Raw genomic sequence first — 22,980 nt, 5'->3', positions numbered from 1 at the left:
ATAAAAATTATTATGATTATTTTTGTTCATAATTATTATTTATGAGAATGATTATTTCAAACTGCCGTAACTGTATGAAACTCAAAAAAATTAAAATCATCTTATTTTGAAGAGGATTTGAACGGTGCTTTATCAGCAACATTTGATATTAGCAATTCTTTAGTTGTCTGTAATTATCTATGATGTACCTGGTACTGTTCTCTGATAACAGCCTTGTTACTCCTTGTATACCACTCTAGCTGCTGAACTGGTATAGATTCTGATATACTTGATCGATGAACTTCATCAAGGTTTTGATAGTTCTCTTGAGGTTCTCTTACACAAACAGCTATAAATACAATTTATCATATGGGAAAGACTATAGACTCTAATCAACCGTAATTATTTTGCTACCGACTCGGCTCGCTACGACTTGACAAAGTATTTGCTAATGGCTATAAGCTGCATGGTGCAACTTTAGTAGGCTCCTAACAAAATAGTTCTGATTAGTAGTTAATTAGCCTGCTGTATCTATATAGTTAAATGAAAGGAAAGAATTACTTTGATGCTTTGAGCCAATAAAAATATGATTGCAACTCATCCTTACCGTATTGTCATTTTGCAAAAACCTCAATTTTTCTCTCCCAATTTTTTCTTAGCAGTGACCAGTTGTGTCATACGCATTACATCAACGGAGGCTTCATTAAATTTAGATCATTGGACTTTTGGTGGTTTTTATTGAATAATTGTACTACTGAGTGATTATTTTTTTTATTTTTATCACTGATAATAATAATTATGTAAGCTTTAATAATATTGATTAATCATCTAACACGGGAGTGGTTGCAGTCGTGTTGAAAATGTTTGATGAAGTTTGCATGCTGAGCTCATTCCACTACACATTTGTCTCATTATTTATGGCATCAGCTGATGTGAGGTATCTTACACTGATTAATTTGGTATCCTAACATTTTTATAGAAAGGTGATAAAAATGTATATGCACCTTTTTCAAGTAGCAGATTTTACTAAATATGCAACTATGTCTTGATAAAGAAAGTAAATTGGTTGTAAATTAGTTAAACACATGTTTCAACTTGCATTACCAAACGTTTAAAAAAAGAACATACAAAGTTGAACAAGATGGCAGCTATCAGATATAACAGTAAAGCTATAGCAGAAAAGATTGTACAACCATCTATGTACTATTGTTCAACTAGCTATGACTCATAATCAACTCATATAAAACAGCTACGGTCTCTTATCAACTTAACATTCAACGGAAGCCATATTTCAGTCGCATTTAATCTCAACAACAAAGAACTGTATTTAGTAGTTTTTTTCAGAAAGAAAACTAATCGTTTTTATTAGCTACTCCTAGTTTCTGCAATTTCAAAAAGTTACTAGAGAGATTCATGAAGTGGTACCTGGTGGATCTGATGCTGATGCTGACACGGATGCTGCAGGCTCATTTGACAGCTCTAGGGGATCTTCTTTCTCAATTGGTTGATTGCGTAGCCTTCAAAGAAAATTGACAATTTTTGTTAAATGGAAGTTGGGCTCTTTTTCTTGCTGAATTGTTTTTGAAGTACAGTTAAGCCATTGTCATGTAAAAAAGTCTGCTAGTATCATGTTGTTTTAAAGTTGTGTATTCTATATACGTAGGATTTCCACATTTCTAGTCATCTGAAACATTAAATTTCTTGTAACTAGCTAAAATGTGCCTGCGAAAACAACTGAAGTGTTGTCAAGTAAATTTAAAAATTTTACAAATGACTCTGCTATTATCTTTAAAAACTTATACTTCGTTCTTAAATGCCATGACCTGTCATAATTATTGTTGAACTAGAAACTGTAGGTTTGCAGAATATGCTAAAATATAAGATATTTTAGTTAGTTTAACAGCTTGAAGTGTATCAATAGTTCATATTTACAGAACTTTTAAATATGGGTTTGTTAATAGGAATATCAAAAATATAACTCCAATCTCAACTGACAATGTTATATCATTTTGGTGGACTATAAAAATACTGTTCAGAAAAATCGCACATCGTAAAAGCAGCCATTGTGATGGCATATTCTAATTTTAAAACATTAAAAACATATTTACAAATTAAAAAGTTATGTTAGTTTTCTAGCTCCAAGGCTATACGCTTTTTTTCCTTTAAAACTTTGAAAGGGATATCGTCAAAATAAATAATAACTGTATCATTTAATAACCAAAGCAGTTCCTAGTTTAACTCAGTCTGATACTTTGACATATACATGTACAAAAAACAAATTACCTAAAATGCTGAGGCCGACGGCATTAATGTTGATTCATCTAAAGAAGTGTGCAAAATATAGGCAACATTAGCACTGCTTTGATCGTATATAAAATATAAATTTATCGTTCCAAAATTCTTAGGAGATTGTGGAAAAATACAATGTTAATCTTTATTCGAACGTAGCTTCTGATATAAAACAACTCTGAATGAAGGGTTGTAAAACAGAGCGCAATTGCATTCAATTAAAGGATATACGGTAACTTATTCTGATTCCAAGTAGATTCTGAATGCTTTGACTTATAAAATTGACTCTCAAAGTTTTGGAACTAATACGAGTTAACTTAGTTAACTTAAGCTCCAAACTTAGTGAACTTAAATAAATGTTTACCTTCTGCATATTAGGAAAATAATCAGTAACACCAGTGCGGCTAGAACTATGCCACCCACAACTGCTCCAGCTATGACTCCATCTCCCGATCCCTGTTTTGAAGCTGTCAAGAAAAAGGTGAAAAGATAAATGTGCAAATAAAACTAGTTTTGACAAACTACAATGAAGTTTATTTTAGTGAAACTTTCGTGATTGTCTTACTACATAAAGTAGTAGCACTTATTAAGTTTATGAGATTTGTGAAGCAACCCGAAGCATAGAAGTGAACATGAACATTGTCGAAATCAGATAGCAGCAAAGCAATGCCTTAGAATTTTCCAGAATGTTGTAGAATACACAAGCAATGATCAGGTAAAACATATACTCACCGACAATGGTTATGAAACTAGGATGAATTTCAATTAGCGGGTCAAAGCCTTCCTACAAATAAGAATAATCTTTTAAATATTTATCACATGTCCTATAAGAACTGATTGACTATTGATAAATTAAATCAATAATTCTGAGCAAATATTAAATCAGGGAGCTACAATAATTTGTTTTTAAAACTAGGCTTTATATTATTTTGTTTGGCCACACAGTGCAATGAAAATGTATGTGAAACCTAGATTGTTTTAAAAATATACAGTAGAATCAGTTTTGGTGATCTGAGTAGTATCATAGCCGTTTATCTAACATAATATACCGGTATATGTACCTACAAACATAATGTATATTGACAGTATACAATGTTATAGTACTTTGTTGCTATCAAAAGCTGTTTGAAGAGTCTACAGTTGGAATCCCTTCTGGTTCATGAAACATCTCATCAAATGTGTACAATATATATACATGTAGAATATATATTTATCTCAGTGTCTACTGTTACAGCTATGTAAACATTGTATTGCGCCTGTGCTTCCAACTCAACATTGGCAAATCCTCCATAAGTTTTGCCGTCTCCAATATTGAATATCAGTTCTTCTCCAACGTTTTCTGCAGTCAACTCAGCTGTTGTATAGCAGTAGCACTCTCTTCCATCTATATACCTTTGGTTTATTGACTCCTTTGTACATCCACAGTCAGCTACATTCCGTGTTACTCTTCCGCTGCTCTGCTTTGATAGCAGCACTAGATAGGATCTGAATACAGGATGTTTGCGATAATATACAAGTTTTTAGCAGTGAATTAAATGTATGAACACACCTGAAAGAATAAGGAGAAATAATCCTCTGGTTGTTGCATAGTTAAAATACCAAAACTCTTAAACACTTAGCAAACATCTTAACAAACCAAAAACTCTAAGTGATAGCTGTTTGTCACTTTTATTTCTCTAATGATGGATGATGTGTAAGATTTAAGTAAATATGAACATCTCCCATTTTATCAAGGTGTAGTGAAAACCTAACCTGATACCCTCAAATAAAAAAAGTTGAAGATTTTTATGCGAACTACTGATTAGTTTTGAGGTTGAAGTCAAGTGCGTTATGATGTGTAACTGTTGATTATTTCTTACTAATTTTTGATTGATTACTTTGAAAGCAGTTAAAATCAATTGCATTAAATGCTTATGTATCTCAAATAGGTAAAACCTAGCTGAGGCGCATAAAAATTCTAATTTTTGTGATATCTGTGCTAATTTTTAGATTTGCCCGATGAGATCATATTCTTTTTTTTATTTACCCCGGTCTTGTTCTAGGTTTCGAAGTGTACCAATTGTCTCCCTACAAAAATAGCATCTGTCTCGACAGTTTTGTAGGTTTTCTGCAACTCTGCGACCAACACTTGGTATGTCGGGGCTTTTTATTTTTGTTTTTGTACGTCAGCCTTGTCTTTTTAGACAGCTGAATAATGAGTGGTTTAGTTCTATGTTTTGTATCACTGTATCTAATACATAGACCTTGGTTTAGCAGTTAAAACTATGGTTTGCCAAGTGGTAGGTATGTGATTCAAGCCTTACTACGAGATGTCAGAAAGGGCATCTGGTCACAAAATACTCTTTTGCCTCCAACATAAAATGGCGTTGGAGACCTGTTAAGGAATTGCAATTCTCCATGAGGATTTTCTTTGGCAGCTCCTGCATCTGAACTTCTTTTCAGATGTAATGGCTGTGCTTTTCCTCTGAATAAAGAGTTTTTGAGGAATGAGAACCCCCTGACCATTGCTAGTACAGCCTGAAACAGATTAGTTAATTATGTTTAATCTATAACGCTTAGGCAGATAATTGGTAGGTTCTGGAAGTTTGTTTTGAGGGTGAAAAACCATCAAAGCATCGTAAATTATGACAAAAGTATGTCATACATGTATCTAAACTAAGTTACACAGTTGGTATTAGCATCCATATATCTTGTGATCGTTATGTAATTATATCAGATCATGCGGTTTGTTTTTATATTTTGGTCTGAATTTGGGTGTTCTTCTGTTTATGTTATTTTCTCCATTCATCTCAGTTTTCTTGACAACCTAATCATTAAAGGAAAACAGTAGTAAAATAATAGTTTTGGGATGAAATATGCTATCCATGGTCATCATACCATTCAAGATGTTTTGAAAATACATACAATAATGGTTCAACCATTTTACACTTTTGGTAGTTATGATATGTGCCAGTGAAAAAAATGTTATTTTTTAAATTTCAATCTCACCAGTCCCACGACCATCCATTGGCTTATGTAAACCTAACTCTCTGCTATGTTCCTATGTATGTTACTTTAGATGTACTTATTAAAGGTTAGAAAGGTTATTTTCCCAGACATGTCTTGAGTCGTTCATTGTTCTCTGGTTAAATAACAGTTTTTAAATGCTTATAAATAAAGATTTCTATTTCGGTTTCAGATTTTCTATAAAGGTCTATAAGGTTATTATGCAATGGTTTCCCAATTATGTTGAAGGTTTCCCATTCTTTAAAGATTTATTCAGCACTTTTTCAAACTTATCATGAAGCATGATTGAGTTCTTTATTCAAAGCTTTTATGTAATTCTGATGTTAGATTGCCTTTGTTAGAGACAGTAGCTTTTCCCAAGTTCCATTACAGGAATTTTTAGCTTTCTTGTTTTTTGATGTTTTACTTTGTTTTCGATTTTATACCTCAATCAAACATCTTCTGAATGTATTTCAATAGTTTTGTGTTGGAGTTATTTTATTATGCTACACCAAACTTTAATATTTTCCACAACTGTGCAAATAGTTTTCTGTCTTTTGCACCATTGCATTATCATTGTTGCTTATATTATTATTTTTATTATTAGTGTTATCATTATTGTTGTCATTGCCATTGTCGTTATCGATATTAGTATTGTCCTTGTCGATTTTCACAGCTCTTCAGCTGGTGATATGTTGATGTCGGGCTAGGTCCCCTAACCTGGGATATCTAACACCTTTCTCAGTATTCTCGCCAATCCTAGTTAATTGCATTCTATTTAAGTCGTTCTTCTCAATGTCCAGCAGTTGCATTTGCTCGTGCAGGTTTCCCACTGCTTCCAGTGCTCCCCCGATCATTGGTACTACAGCCACTGATGTTTTCTATATTCTTTTTAATCTCTTTTGCCAGGTTTGATACTTCTCTCTTTGATACTTCTCTCTTTTGTTAACATTGTATCTTGTATGGTCAATCTCTTTGTCTTGCACAACAATATCTGGTTCTGCGGGCTGGTATGATTTGGTACATTTGTATAGAAAAGTCCCACAGTATCTCTTCTATGTCAATTTCTGTCACAGTGTGTGCCTAATCATCATACCAATTACTCTTGTGATCTAATCGATACAACTTGCACAGATGCCAATGAATCAGCTGTGCAGTCTTGTGGTGTCGTTTCTTATACTTGGTCTGTGCCATTTTTTGAAAACTCGCCGAGTATATAAAAGGCTGTCTCTTCCCTTTTGTTACACATTCTGCACAATGATGTTTTTCCTGTGTCTCTATGTGAACTTTCTTCAGTCATGTTGGTAGTGCCCGATCCTTTTCCGCAGTGTGTAATCCTTCTGCTTCCTTCTTCATAAATTCATTCTTTAGCCATTTGTATATTTTCTTTGTGTCTGTTTTTTCTGCGATTTTGGTGTATTGTCCATGCAGTGTTTGTTCTTACATTCTTGTTGTTTTTCTCTTGCCTTGGTGTCTTTATACTCATGCTTAAGTTGTTCCTTCTCAAAACTTTTCAGATATTTGTTGAGCCCATTGTCTTTGCATTTAACGTAGTCGGATAATCCATATTCCTCTGTTTGGATGGTTTCAACCCCATTTTTCAGTCCTTTTCCTCCTTTACTCCTGGTCAAATACAGTCTTGCCACAGAAGCCCTTGAGTGTTGTGCTCTGTTCATAGTAATCAATTTTTCATATTTTTCATCCTGCTCACGTGTACCTCTTTTCATAACCAGTGTCGCCCATTTTTGTATTCCGAACTTTATTCATATGTCTTGGGTAAAAGTCCTCACTGTCTTCACGAGTGACTCCATCTAATTTTGGTCATCCATATAGAGCAAGTGGTTTATCTTACTTGACTGTGGTCTGGCAAAAAAACCTTGCCTTGTCTCGCATTGTACCACGATTAGAGGAATCAGACACACCATGAACAGCAATGGTGACAAAAATCTTTCTGAAATATCCCTCTCTTGATGTCTACATTCGCAAGTGTGCGTCTGTATAAGATTGTATTCCACTTGCTCATGCTCTCCTTGAGCAATTTCCAAGTCCTCTCCTGTATCCCACCTTTCCCAGTGCCTCACTAATCCACGAGTGTGGCACTATATCATAAACTTTCTGGTAGTCAACCTAGCCCATGGTTAATCAAGTTTTCCAGCTCTTACAGTCCGTTAGTATCACTTTGTCAAGCATCAAATAGTCTTTGGTTCCCATGTATTCTGGTCTGCATCCCTTCTGCTTTTCTCCTATGATATTGTTTTCCTCATGAAGTCTGTAGATTCTCTGGTCACAACGGCAGTCAACAGCTTCCAAACAATCAGTAAGCAGGTAATAGGCCTATAGTTTCCTGGTGTCCTTCTATTGGTCTTATTCTTCTGAATAAAAGCAGTTTTTCCAGTTGTCATCTAGATGAGTGTCTATGCTGTTTCCAGATACTCATTCAGGTATAGTCCAAGCTTCCTGTGCAGGTTTGTCAGGTTTTGATCCATGAAACCAGTACAGAATTTTGGCCTGGAGCTTTCCAGTTTGGTAGTTCCACTAATGTACTTTTCAGCATGTTCTATGTGATTAGTATTTCATCCTAGTTTCTTCCTCCTAGTTTGTTTCTTAATCTCTCAATAGATGGTGCTGTTCTGTCATGTTCGGTGGCATGTCCCCAAATCCCTATTCAGAATTCCTGAGATTCATCTCCGTTTGGTATTTCGTTCTCTCTATCCTTTTCTTTCTGTATGTCATCAAAGAATTTCTTCGAGTTGTTTTCCAACATTCTGCTCTGTTGGTACTCTTTCACTCTATCATCATATATTTTGATATTTGCCACTGTCGCTATCAGTCTGTCTTTCAGCTATTATAATACAAGTCGGAAATTTTTGCGTTTGATTTTGTGTTTCCTTTTCATCTTTCTTCTGCATCTGTCATTCTGTGGTTTGTTTCTTGCTGGTATTACTCCGCTTATGTCTTTTCTTAATTCTGTCACTGTTTCCGTGCCGGTGGGGAGTTTTTATGGAGAATTATTCAATACCAGCTTGGTACCCAACGATTCACTAGACTTAAGGAAAGTAACCCCAACAAAAAATTACACTCATATCTTATGATAAACAAGAACAGTACAATACGAACTAGGAATAGGTGTGAATAGGAGAGAAAGCAACGCTCGATCTGCCGCACTCGGAACGTTTCTTGTGGTGAACCAGGCAGGGGTCAGTCCCTATCCTACTACTGGAAAAAAAAGAACAGCAGCTTAACGCATGAGGTACTCGAGGGATGTTACCATCAAGATCATAGAATCCTACTATTCCAGTAAACTTGCTAGGAGAGGATACTTAGCAAGGATGACAAAGATCTGGCATGATCGAAGAGGATTTGAGCTTATGGAAAACAAAATAGCAATGCAAGCTAAGACAATTATGAAAAAATAATGGCTTACGAATGAGGATTTGGATGGTATCAGGCAACGAGAGAATGAACAACTGATCGTACAAATAACAGAGGAAGAGCGAGCGACTGTAGAGGTGATTATTATTATTACCATCATCATTATTATTATTATTGTTATTGAAAATTTTACCAGATGGAAATGAATAAATATAAGTTTATACAGTTGTATACAACATACATATACAAATAGTAACCATTATAAATGTGTGTCTCACCCTATTGTTCCTTTTTCTGCTTCAACCTTTTTTATCTTTATCTTGAGAGATGTGCCCTTTCGTGGGTTTTCAGTCTCCTCCAAAACTGGCTTTTCAACGTTTAAAACTATTGAATCATTAGTTAAAATTAAACATATCAGTATTTTTTCCAACACATTTAACATTGCAATATAAGTGCAATAGTGCAACAGTGCAGCTCTATATTCACTGATAAATTCAATACAGTACAGTAAGATGCACTGAATACCATTGGACTCAAATTATTATTATGTTTGCAATACAATTTGTTTGTATTTTTCTCTTTTGGCTATCATTATTTTTTATAATTTTTTTGTTTTAGCTGCAAGCTGCATGTTTTTAATCTGTTAGCCAATTAGCTATCTGAAGTGTACAATTAAAAATGAATACAAAACAACAAACATACCTGTAAGTATGATCTAAATTCTAATTGCAATTTTTGTGTCATTAATTATACAGTGCTCTAGGGAAAATGTAACTTTATCAAACATGAAAAATGGGAAACATTTAGCCCTAAAACGACGAATTACAAAACACTAATATTGCTTTTGAAATACTCCACCAATATTTATTTCCTATCACTAGATTTCCATGCTTTGAATGAATTAAAAATTGGCCTCTGCAGATGTATTTGCATCCTGCAATTTTAACTATTTGGAGTTGCACTTTATCGATATTTTCTAGATTAGCAATGTACTACTCCTCAAACCAGAACTTGTTAAAACAGATTTGTTTTTAAGTCATGGTTACTTTTGAATTCACACTTCGTATATTTGTTGTACTAACTAGATTCCTGATTGGAGTTTTTATTTTTATTTTCTTCATTGCTGCTTTTCATGTGAAAAAACAGCAACATAATTTACTAATTGCTATACAGTAATTATTTCAAAAGTTGCGTGAACGACAGCCGCTTTTAGTGAAAAACCTGTTTCCATGATAGAAGAGTTAAGCTTACGAAGAGGTCTGCATCATTGCAGTGGGAATATGTACAACATTGAATAAGGTAATAAAATTAATGAAAAGGTAATAATCTCATCATCGCTGTATGAGCGAGCAACACATCGTTGGTGGTAGTAGTTAGAATATACTCGCATGATGAACAAATGTGGTGACTTTTTCACCTCTACTATGGAGTCTTGCCAGATATGATTGATTCGAATTCGTTCGCAATGAGCGCTTTTGTGATTTCAAATGGCAGTTTCACTATGAATACCTTCTTACAAATTTAGCGAATTGAAACAGCGCCAAGTCCATTTGATTTTACGGCTTCTATCATATGAAGTTGAAAAATTTCCTAATACAATCAAAGCATGGAAAGTCAGTAAATGATATAAAAGGCCTTTATGTTTTTGCCTTACAATGGCTTATTTTTAAATTCTTTGCTGTTCCTTTTCATCGATGTTAATTTTCTACATAGAAGTGTACAAAACTCACGTTTAAGCTGGGTGTAGATTCTGTTTTGTGTCTCATTTCCTTTTCCAATAGAGTTGGTAGCTGAACTGCAGCATTCAACAAGAGTTGCTGATGGGATGGCACAAAATTCTGCTTTTGCTGACTCATTTGCATCCGCCTTCATTGTTAGCAATATCTCAGTTTGTTCTGGATAGCTACAGGAAACCTGGATGCCAAAATAAGATTCTCCTTCATAAGAAGCAATTTGGATAATATAAAGTTATGTAGTGCGGTATGTGGTGTGTGTTAGGTGGTGTATGTTGTGGTGTGTATTGTGTAGGGTGTTTGTGTGAGCATGCTAACACGTATATGTAAATAGGAAGGCTAGAAAGGCGACAGTCTGGCGTTTGAGAAGTTAAATTTTAGGCAATTTTAAATGTTCTACTGTATATTTACTTCTAACACACAAATGATAGTTTTTTTCGGTCACTGAACTATTGTTGTGAAAATGAAAAATAAATTGGCAGATAAAATTGACTTTAATTTTTTGAATCTAATGACATTGATGTAAAGTAAAACAGAACCAATTATTGAGAGGGATAAAGGGCTTGATTAATAGCGCAAAAAACACATTTATTGCAGTTTTGACGAAAACTGCGTAGTTGAGAAAGCTCCTCACCAAAAAAGAGTTTGAATGACTATTTTCAAAAATAACAAACTATACGCATATTTCTAGATGATTTATAATTTTTTGTTTACACAGCTTCAGTCTTTTTTTTAAGTTTTTTAGCTCTAATTTTCTGGGACTTTTGCTTTGCGTATGTTTTTATGAAAAGTCGAGATTGATACTTAAATAGCATATTTGTGCACTGTCTCACCTCATAGCTTTCAATTACACCATTTGGTATATTGGGTTTCTCTAGACTGACTGTAATACAACTTGTATTAGATAGAATCATGGCTTTAGGTTCCTCTGGTGTCTCTAAAGTAAAAACAACCAGTCATGTTCAGGATGGCTGCCAGTTGTGCAGATAGCTTAGTATTATCAAATTGTGTCCCAACTTTTTATACCACTGCTACTGTACATATAATCCCACGACCAAACAAGAGTGAAACGATTGATTGGGAGAATTATGATAAATGCACATGTGCACACAACTCCCGAAAAATTATCCGTTAACAACCGTCACCAAACCCTTGCAACGAAATCCTACCAACAAATTTAAATATTTTTCAGTAAAGTCGTTTAAGTATAATAATGATACAAAACGCATATAAACCTATTTAAATATGTTACCAAGCCTTTGAAAGGTTGACGCAAATTCCTAAAACTAACCCATCTGATCGGATTATACATAAATAGACAGATTTATTAGGACAAAAATCGTCACAAAACGCTTGAAAAGCTTCGTTTAATAAAAGTTAAGACCGGAAATTGAAACGCCGAGCGACAGAGAATAGAACGATAAAGTCTTGCCACAAATCGCCACAAAACGCTTGAACAGCTTGGTTTATTAATAGTTTCGACCGACCTACGAAACGCCAATAAAGCCGTGCGACAGATAGTAGAACTGTTTACTGGTTACTGTTTGTCTACTGCTTGAGGCGTTGACCGATTTACAGGTACGAAAATGTGGTACACAGTTTATCAGCCTACGTTTTTGTCCAATTATTGAAGGTTTTTCAAATTATCTAGAACACCAGCCAGATTTCTTTACATCTTATCTGCAAGGTAGGGCGTTACTACAACGCCCTTTTATGACAAGAATATTTCTTTATTTCACTCCAGTTTGCATAAAACTTCCAGACGCGTAAATGCCAACGCTTGCTCTCTGTTGCATATCGCTGTCAAAACCATTCTACATTCATCACAACACAACCAACTTTCAAACTGTATATTACACATCAGTTTGCCATTTAATTTTTAATATTGCATTTCAGAGATATAATAAACAGATTTCTTTATTGTTGGCATTGTTGTTGTTAGTTAAATTACGTACAATAGGTTAGGTCTACAGCTTGAATTAATATTTATTTGATTATTGTAAAACATAAGTTTGAGATAGTTAAATACTTATTTTATTAATATTTATTTCTGTTACATATTGTTGTCAAAACTGTTCTGCATTCAACACAACCAACTTTCAAACTATATTACAATATATTTTACTTGTAATATTGCATTTCAGAGCTATAATAAACATATTTCATTATTGCTGTTGTTAATTGAATTACGTACAGTAGGTTAGGTCTACGGCTTGAATTAATGTTTATTTTATTATTGTAAAACATAAGTTTGAGATAGTTAAACATTTATTTTATTAATATTTATTTCTGTTACATATTGCTGTCAAAACCGTTCTACATTCAACACAACCAACTTTCAAACTGTATATTACAATATATTTTACTTTTAACATTGCATTTCAGATATATAATAAACATATTTGATTATTGCTGTTGTTAGTTTAATTACTTACAGTAATTTAGGTCTACAGCTTGAATTAATATTTATTTTAACCAACAAACAACTTTCAAATTGTATATTACACGGCAGCTTGCCATTTACTTTTAATATTGCATTTCAATATAATAAGAGATATAATAAACATATATCATTATTGCTGTTGTTATTTAAATTACGTACAGTAGTTTAGGTCTACAGCTTGAATTAATATTTATTTTATTATTGTAAAACATAAGTTTGAGATAGTTAATTATTTATTTTATTAATATTTATTTCTGTTACATTTCTGTTATTTCTTTTGCGCCTTTTCAGAGTCGTGCTCCCTCAAATTTATTTTATATCATCTCAAACAAGTCTCGTTTACATTATACTCTGTCAATTCCTGCTGATAACTACTTTTTCGACAACCAACAGTACCCTTTCTTTTTTCCATTATTACTTTGGTCGTGGGCTGTATGACAGTGGAATTTCTAATATATATATATATATATATATATATATATATATATATATATATATATAGAACTATATTTCCCAACTAGGAGGCTTCTATCAATATATAATCCATGTTAGGAGGCTCTGAAAAATTAGGAGGCGTCCAGGGAGCCTCCTAATTCTAGCAGTGTTTATAGTGCTTAACAACCCTATAGAAGTATTTTAAACATGATTCCCATAATCGCCTTATATATCTATATTCATATATATGGAAAAGAGGAGACAACTCCAACAAAAATGTGTAATTTTCTATCAATAAATTATAAACCCTAGGAGGCTCTTATGTATGGAACTAGGAGGCATATATCAATTTTAAAACATTCTTACTTTTAACTGTTTTGGTATCGTTTCAGTTACTAGCACAATCTATTTAAAAACATATTGCAATAAGTTTATGACTAAGCATCAGCAAATACAAAGAATTAGCAGCTATGTCGGATACAGTCAGTTTTGCTAATATTCATGATAGCTTTATTAGATTTGAGAAATAAAGTTGTATATTAACAAACTACAATACATTACAATTTATTTGCTAACCCTCTTTATAGTTTTCAAGACTGCCATTTAAGCACTCCCTTTTTTTGCAAGGTTTCTCATTGATCTGCTCTTTTTTGTGAAAATTCACAATAATTGCTCATTATGGTTTCAACTGATGTTTAAGCATGGCTGTAATAAAAGTTTAAATAAGTCTATAATCAGTACAATTCATATTTTCGATGCCGTTGCATCCAGCCACAAAATAAATCTTTTTTTGAAACTTTGCATCCAAACGCAATACCTGAGAGATGGTTTTTTAGTCGAAGAATTGATTTTTTAAATTTATTGAAGTAAAGTGGCAAAAGTATAACCACAGTATATAACAGCTAGAGAGATGTGGCTGTTATAATGTTGCTGTGGCTGTTAGGACTATTAGTTCTTCACCCATGTAGTCTACTAGAGCTTGGTAGCAGCAGAATGACTACATGTAAGGGAGCAAGTCACATTCGGTAAGTTGTTCATGCTATTTTAGTCAATTTACAGTTTATTTACTTGAAACATACAGTTGTAGAAAAGCAGTATAAATTTTATTTAATATTGAAATAGGACTAGCGTGAAAAAAGTATGTTTCAATTATTATAATTTTTAAGGAATGTAGCACAGAACACGTTTGATATATTTTTACATCCGTTTATGTCATCCAACTGCTGATATTGTTCTGCATAGAAAAGTCAAGAAAGGTCAGCATTATATTACCAAAAAGGAAAAAATCAAAACTTTTTGTAAAGTCCTAATTTTTGACTTTATTATTGTTACACGAGTGTTCAGTTTTGTAACATCAACACAGACACGCCAGCTGACAATTAATAGTTATTTTAGTGAATCAGTTAATTCTCCAACTTTAATCTATTTTCAGTTATTATTATTATAATTTTTGATGTTTTTTATAATGATAAGTAACGTTATTAATGTGGTTCTACCAACAGTCAAAACTGTTATTAGAATAACATGATCATAAAGTAATTGTATTATTGTTATCATGAATAGTGAGAGTTTGCGTATTTCAGTTATGATTTTGTAAGTAATAGTAGTACATGCATAGGCATAAGCAAGTAAGTGGGTATATGCAGCCTTTGAATTTTGAAACTTTTAGTATTTAGTTTGAATCTTGTGTAGTAATTGTGTAGTAATTAAGAGCTTAGCTGTTTTATAGAGCTTCAGTAGTAGGAGGCAGACATTCAAGTTTGCCAAAAAAAACTTAACCAGTAAACTAAAATGTGTATTTTGCATTCATTTTGGTTTGCATATCTGTTTATGCTACTTGAATTATCTTTTCATTTTTGTAGAAACTTGGTAAGCATTATTGCTAAGATGGCATATTTATCAGATGGCAGAGAGTATTAGACAAAGTTGGATGTTCTTTTCTAGAAAAGGTATGTTGCTAATTACACGTTGGTTCGCATAAAAAATATGTCAAAATAATCAAGGTTTCATCTACCGAAATTTATAATATTTTTTAACATATACATAATTATAGATTACAAACTATAAAACATTATATCAGTAAGGTTGTATTTTGAAATGCAGTAAAGTTTGACGTTTTGGCAAAGTCACTATGATAAGCAAAAATTTAAATTCACCAACACAAAATATACTGTACAAAGTTTTACTGTAACTAGCAAATGTATACCTGACGTAAGAATGTAACAGCATGCCCAAAAGTAGTTTTTCTTTGTATAGTTGCAAATAATCAATGACGCTTTAGTTATAGATAACTGCTGGATGAGAAGCATTGATGGCCCACACCAAAGACTGATTTGCAGACATCAAATTAAAGGTATGCGATATTGCAATAAGTTGCTGTAAAATAGCACATTATACATGCGAGCCAAAAATTAGTGTAACAATTTGATATAGCCATAGCTTCAGTAAGAAAAGTTGTTAATTTTTACAGGCATTGTATTATTTAAACGCTTACATAAACCATTATGCCACTTTTGTGTTCTATTCATCTATTATTGGCAGATTACATAATATAAATAGCGCAAACCAATCAAAGGAATGTAGCATAGCAAAGAGATTTAGTATTGCTCTTCTTTATTCCTCTATTAGTCTTTATGAGTCATGGTTGCAATTGCTGAGCAATTGCATAATTATATAAAATGAATAGTTTTCCATGGTTACTCATTACCACTTTTAGTTACTCAGTCAACACTGAGAGTAATTATCAGATTTGAGATATCATGTTTAGAGGCAGGAGATTGACAAATATTTTGTTGGTTTTTACTCTTACCCTGCCGTATGCGAATTTATGCTAAATCTATCAGCAACTGCTGTATGCACATTTTTGCGAATTTTCCAACAATTGCGTGGTCACCTAATTTTATTATCCATTAAAAACATAACGGATGATTTTAAAACTTTGATGGTATTGTCAGTGTGGTTCGAATATTTCTCTAATAGATTAGTCTAAGATAACCAAACAGTTTCAAATTTTTTTTTGAGAATTTCTAAAATAAAAATGGACATTTTTTGTGTAAGTTTTGTTAAGTATCGCGCAAGTCAGAAAACATATAATTACTTACATGTATGTTGATGACACTATAGTTTATTCAAATTCAGATTTTTGTGATTACACAGATAATTAAATTAGCAGCAGTGACTCTGATGATAGTGAAAATAATGGTTTTTTTAAGTGTAAGGGACATTGTAGAGCATCGTTTTAGCTTCGTAGCGATTGTAGCTTCACATAGCTTTAGCAATGCACAAAGTGAAGGTACATTGATTTTTGCATAGCACTATATGTTAACATTTTAGCAAAATAAAATATATTACAAAAAGTTTATAGATAAACTTTGAAGTTGAAACAAAATAGTATACATGCTTCATGTACATATCATGAAGCTAAATTGGCAATTTTCGGTGAAATGGCTGGCGGTAGGCCGGTAGCTTAGTTTGTACATGGGTGGCAGTAAAAGGGTAAAGCTATAAAAGAATTAGAGATACAAGTGTATGTATTTCCTTTTGAATGATTTAGTGAACTTTGATGATTCAAGACAATGAGTTTGGCGAATGATATATATATATAAGATGCTGCTGAAGTTGCGCAATTCAACTCATGGCTTTTAATTATTACCTCAAAATGTTGAAAACACGCGATAGGAAGGGCCAGAACACTACTAAAACTCATAGTTACTCAAACCTGAAATACAGTAGGTTTTATACAAATTGCTGTACAATAACAAAACTGCAAAACTATTGGTTAAAATATAAATAGCAATATATATTATTATTTTTGGCCTTCGATATCGGGCAGCATGTATGCAGTTTGTTTGCTGATGTTAACAAAAGTTTTACTAATAAGCTACATAATTTGCTCAATTATTTGTGTCAACTTTAAAATTTAAAACAAATGTAGTGTTAGCACTTTTAGAATATACTACAAACAACGCAGAGGAACTTTTTGTGGCATATGACTTGAATTTAAAAGTTCTCTGAAAATGCAACTTGTATTTGGCCATTTTAATACTTTAAAATGTCAAAGGGAGCTCATAATGAAAGCAACTTTAATATAATTTCAAGATGCTCAAAGTGTTATGTTGTTCATGTTATGTTGACAAACATTAAAAGGTCACTCTGTACTATGGCTAGTAAGTATTTACATGTATTTAGATTTTGCATTGATGCTTTCAATTAGGTAGTGTATGAAATCTATTTACATTAGCTAAATTACCAGCATGTGCAATACCCAGCTTTGTTTCCTATCCATCCCAAAAATTTTGCCAATGCTTATAATAATTCATTGCTCTTTTCAAATCTCATTTCTGAACCAAAGGTAGTTTTAGTAGTATAAGAACATATACTTCTCTTCCTATGGGTCTACTCACTTTTCTGTAGCAGCAAAGGCCATTGTTTTTAAAAGGTCTGTAAGAATTGTATTACTTATTTTGACTTCCATTGGTGCTCGTAGCAAATATAATTTCAGTACAATTTGCATCAATAAAGTTATTATTACTTGTTTGTAAAGTATTTGGAGCAAAACAATATTTTATGTGCACAGCAAACATTTTTGCTGCAAGCTTACCAAAACAAAATAAAACGTTTATTTTTATGTTACATTTTAATTAAACATCATGTTCTATTCAGTTATTGCTGTCAGTACTATGCAGTTATTGCTGCCAATGTTCTTTGTGCATTCTTGGCACACTTTTATGTTAAACTTCCAATGCATTAAACACTTTAGAAATAAAGTGTCCAAACAAGGATGCATAACATGAGATTTGTCACTGGCTTGTTTTGACCTATATCTAGCACTCTTTAGCCAAAGGTGTCTAGCTTTACTAAAATATTTGGTAGTGAAATTGTACATAAATTCATTGCCTGCATACACATCAATCATGATGCCTATGCTCTTATTATGTGTGTTCTACTATTGCCTGCTTAGCTAATTCACTTTCTACTTCTCAATAGCCTCAGCCTCCCAATGAAAGCTATTGTTGTTATTCCTATTCTTTGTAACTTTATAATGAAGGAGGTTGTGGTTGGGCAGCTCATTTGCTTTTCACTCTATTAGAAATATTGCAGCACAAGTATAACTGCAGTAATAAAATTTTCACAGAATTGCATAATGTGGTCTTATTCTCCAAGGTCTTCTCACTAGCAGAAATGACCTATGTACTTATGCAATTGTGGTTTGTGCTTAAAGTGACTCATTCTCCTAATGTGGCATGGCTTGCTATCTTCTTGCATGCTAGTCAATTGATTAAATAGATTGTAAGAAACAAGCCAACCTCTCATTCCTACACAACCTAAAGACTTATCACATAAGTTCAACCTTCTAGCGAGATTGTAGCCGGTAAACATTTTGCTTTTTTCACGCGTCTAGCCATTTAGGGTTTTGCAGCAGCAGAAAAACAGACTAATCATGTCACAATTGGTATATTTGTTTGTCACAATTGTTTTATATTACTTTTGCCAATTTTGTCATTGAATTAATTGTACCATATTATGGTGAAAAGGCATCATGAAAAAGTATTTTACTTCGCCTCAATACCAATGCGAAAGGTTAGACCGGTAGTGGCCATTTTTGACCTTTAGGGCGAGCCACTTTAAATACTATATCTAAGCAACTTACTCATGTCATCAAATTGCGACGGCAAACAACAATGCATAGGTTTTCGCAGCTAATTTGGATTTGGATTTTACTGCCTTAATTGCAAGATCGTAATATTGTCAAGTTAAAAAGGTCAAGAAACCCCAACTTTATAATGCTAAAAGAATGAAATTATTACTAATTTTCATAAAATGATAACTTTGTAATTATACACAAGGGTAGCTTTGTGAGATTAACCGACACACATTAAAATAGTTATGGTAACATATAGCACAGTAGGCAGCAATTGATGAATATCTGTGACTCTGTCGATGCTCCTAACTTTTGTAACTTTTTAAAAAGCATTAAAATAATTATGGATGCTTTTTATTCTGATTAGTAGTGTTAGCTGATTGATAGCACCAAACAGGCAGAATTATTAGTAGCCTATACTATACTGCCCTGAGCAAGCAAAACGCTGTATCTTGATATTTGTAAATTGTTCAGCACAAGCACAAACGCGTTTTGGTCAAGCCTGGCATCAGTATTAGCAGTATTTTAGTTGTTTTTTTATTTATTATGGTGAGATATCCAACAATCTTTACTGAATTTTTTTTTCGTGAAACTTTAAAATCAAAGGAGTTATTTCACTTAGGGTATTTTGTTTGCTTAAATTGACAATTTACTAAGCTGGCACTAGGCAATCAAAACGCCCTATCACTGCAGATAGGGCCTTTTGATTGCTTAATTGGACTGGTTTCTCATTGTTAGTTTGCCACAAGACCATTTGCCATGACTGGATTATCAAAGGATTACAAGTTTAAATTCTGATATTAACCCGCAATTAGTCAACAAAATGATATATGTTGCAATTCCTATTACTCATCCAGTCAACACATGGATTAAAACCCTGTAATAGCCATATTTAGCTCAAAAGTTAAGAGATGATCAAAGATCTAGGTATCCTTTAAACCAGATGTCATGAAATGAAAGGAATAAGTAAAATAGTAGTTTAAAAAAGATCAAACGCTTTTATTAAAAATAATTTAAAGCAAACAACTGAGTGCAATAATGTCAGTATTTTAAAAAAGCAAAACCTTCCAATGGACATGTAATTAAAACAAATTTTTCATCAAATCTCTGAGTCGGATCTTTAAATCGAGACTTTTGTCACTTAGATATTGTCTTGTCATAATAAATATATTATGATAAAAAATATAGCAATAAGATTGAGCACTTAGCAGTGCACTAGCTTGTATGAGCTGCCTTGAAACAACCAAATATATATGCTTCAGTTTCGCTTCCCTTTGTTTATATACTCTTTGATTACATAATGCTGCTCATAATGTCCAACTTTGTGTATGTTCAGGCCAATCAAAACGCTGTATCTGCAGATAGAGAGCTTTGATTGCCACTTTATGTGTGGTAAATGTGGATAGGGCGTTTTGCACATTGTGAAAAGTGCTATTTCTGGTGGTCTCAGATATATGAAATTTCGAGACATGTTAGATCTCAACCTAAATTACATATAAGCACAAAAAAGTGAATTTTGAAAAACTTTTCAGATAGGGCGTTTTGCTTGCTTAGGGCAGTATAAAGTTATGATAATGTATTATTTTCATTGTAATTAACAAGTTGATGCATTTTAGTCGTAATTTGATACGGATTTAAACTAGAGGCTGAGTCATAAGTAAGTGACTGGAGTAAATGAAATCCTTTAAATCGTTGAAGCTTTAAAACCTATGTTTCAATTTTGTAGAAGAATATTGCATGAGATAAAATATTACAGCTTCATAGAATTTTAGTAATGGGAGGTAGGGACACGGGTTTGCTGAAAAACCTAAAAACATCAGGCATCTTTTGCATCAATTTTTAATCTGCATAACATCTGTTTGGGCTATTAAAATTGTTTTGCTTATTTTGGTAGAAACCTGGTCACCGCATCCAAGCACTATATCCACCAGATGGAAAATGGTACGAAGCACAGCTGGACGCTTTCTTGAAGGGGGTATGTTGCTGATTAACGGTTAGTTTCCACAAGAGCGTGCCACATTAATAAAAGTTTTATTTCAAAAAATTTATAAGAAATAATATTACTATAAAATCTATGTTTGAATGCCATGGCACTGCATTTTTTAACCCTTCCAATTATAGTGGCAAAAATTGTCGATTGTGCTTCATAATATATGTTCAATCTTTATTAGCTTCAACTCTATCTAAAACCTTTTTGTTATAGATTTTATTTTTCCAACACGTTAAAAAATAGTACTATTCAAAAAACTTAATGCATTCCTACTTTGTGCATTGCTAATGCTATGTGAAGCTACGATCCCTTCGAATCTCAAAAAACAATGCTCTACCATGTTCCTTACTCTTACAAAAACTATTACTTTGACCACCATTGGAGTCACTATTGGAGCTGCTACTTTAATTATATGTGTAATCACTAAAACCTTAATCCGTCAGTCATCAACAATCATCAATAATGTTATCAACATTAGTAATTATCTGTTTTCAATTCTGGATGTACTTGCGAAAGCTATAATAGCACTAAATATTTCGAAAATCAGAAAGAACAAATGTTTCTTTTTATGTTGAAAAGTCCTAAACAAAAATTTAAAATTGCTTCGTGAGTTTAGGGTAATTTTACAGGGAAACTTTTGGACAACACTGTCAATACCATAAAAAGTCTTAAAGACTGTTAGTTATGTTGTCAACGAATAATAAAATTAAGTTACTACGCAATTGCCAGGAAATTCGCAACATGCACATATGCCGGTCGTCCACTGATTTCGCCTAAATGCGGATGCAGCGGTGAAAGGGTTAATAAAATATTATGTAATCTCTAATTGAATCCCCATTCATTTAAACGCCCCTCTACTAGGCCTGTACTATAATAGATGACGGTTAAAGATAGAACGCCGCCGTTCAAGTGAACGTTACTTCTTTTGAAAAAAACACATAAAAAACTATATAACACACAAACTAAGCTGTGATTCAGTGATAACATATACACTGGGCGTTGAGCTTGCAAAATGCCATCGTTAACTGCTTATTCTAATGCTGTAGCATGTGCAAGAAATTTTAGCCTCAAATAGTAGAACAGATTTCATCATATTTGCTAAACCGTTTTTTCATATATGCCGAACTATCAAGGCCGCTTAAACAATAAAATTATTATCAGCCTTATAGAGTTATTAGTTATTTCCACGGTGCTGCTTTCAAAGCTTTAACGAAAACACTGTAAAGCTTAGAAGTTAGAAAACTCGCTTCAATATGCATTGACAAAAGTATTAATTGCTATTGTTGTAACTGAGTCATTGTTAGTAAAAATTTGTCAACATTTTTCTATCCATCCTGTCCAAAATCGGATCCAAAGATCAAAGAATGTTGAAGTCGCAGTCAGCTGGATGTGGTTGTCAATTAAAGGGTGACACTCTAGTTTTCAACACTTCTAGAATAGCACTCGAATAAACATGGCCTTCAAATTAAGATTCTACCTTATGTCAATTTAGCTGTATTTCAGAATGTTATAATATTGGAGTTTTGGGTCAAGGTTAAAATAGCAAGCATAATTTTGCAAATATTGACGCAACAAGATTTTAGTTTTAAATAAGGCTCTGCTTTCATATATTTGCAAATCACTAATGCATGAATTTAAAAAAAGAACCCAAGGGTATATTTCTATTTGTGTAGTAGCATCTAATCAAAAATGCATTGATTTTAAATAAGTGCAGAGTGACATACATGGATTATCAACGCCGAAGAGTGATTTTCAGACATCAGATTAAATGTGGGTGATGCTATGATAAGTGGCTTTAAACTAACACAATGTACTAGGGAAACAAGCGTGATTATTTTGCTGTAGCTCAAATGCAGTAGAAAAAATAAAGGTGTCTAACTTTTCAAGTATTTCAGTCAAATTCGTTGCCTACATAAATGCTGACACTAGTCTTTGTGTTCTGCTGCTGTCAGGTTAGCTCTCCTAGTCATAGGCATTTAGGTATCTAGAGCAATCTAGGCATTAGTGGTTTCAATGAACACCTGAACAATGGTGTTTAACCACATTGCTTGACCCCATAGGTCAAGTATTAGCCTAATTAATGACTCAATAAATAGCTACCCAGTCAGGTCAC

At 33.0% G+C, this 22,980-nt stretch overlaps 1 protein-coding gene across 1 annotated transcript in view; it reads right to left on the bottom strand.

Moving 5' to 3' along the window:
• LOC137404738 (receptor-type tyrosine-protein phosphatase delta-like) overlaps positions 1–22,980 on the bottom strand; it is a 56,013-nt gene that overhangs the window by 5,351 nt on the left and 27,682 nt on the right. Inside the window, exons 15-26 of the mRNA XM_068090970.1 lie at positions 11,192–11,295; positions 10,356–10,539; positions 7,416–7,556; positions 7,232–7,333; positions 6,971–7,064; positions 6,720–6,876; positions 4,609–4,785; positions 3,495–3,725; positions 3,001–3,052; positions 2,633–2,735; positions 1,405–1,496; positions 189–328 (exon numbers count right to left, since the gene is read on the bottom strand). Of these exons, the coding sequence (XP_067947071.1) occupies positions 189–328; positions 1,405–1,496; positions 2,633–2,735; positions 3,001–3,052; positions 3,495–3,725; positions 4,609–4,785; positions 6,720–6,876; positions 6,971–7,064; positions 7,232–7,333; positions 7,416–7,556; positions 10,356–10,539; positions 11,192–11,295 (1,577 nt within the window). The remainder of the gene's footprint in view (positions 1–188; positions 329–1,404; positions 1,497–2,632; positions 2,736–3,000; positions 3,053–3,494; positions 3,726–4,608; positions 4,786–6,719; positions 6,877–6,970; positions 7,065–7,231; positions 7,334–7,415; positions 7,557–10,355; positions 10,540–11,191; positions 11,296–22,980) is intronic.

Source organism: Watersipora subatra, chromosome 9 (assembly GCF_963576615.1).
Source record: "Watersipora subatra chromosome 9, tzWatSuba1.1, whole genome shotgun sequence".
Lineage (NCBI taxonomy): Eukaryota > Metazoa > Bryozoa > Gymnolaemata > Cheilostomatida > Watersiporidae > Watersipora > Watersipora subatra.
Note: the sequence above shows the minus strand (reverse complement) of the source record. Positions and strands in the feature narration are given on the sequence as shown.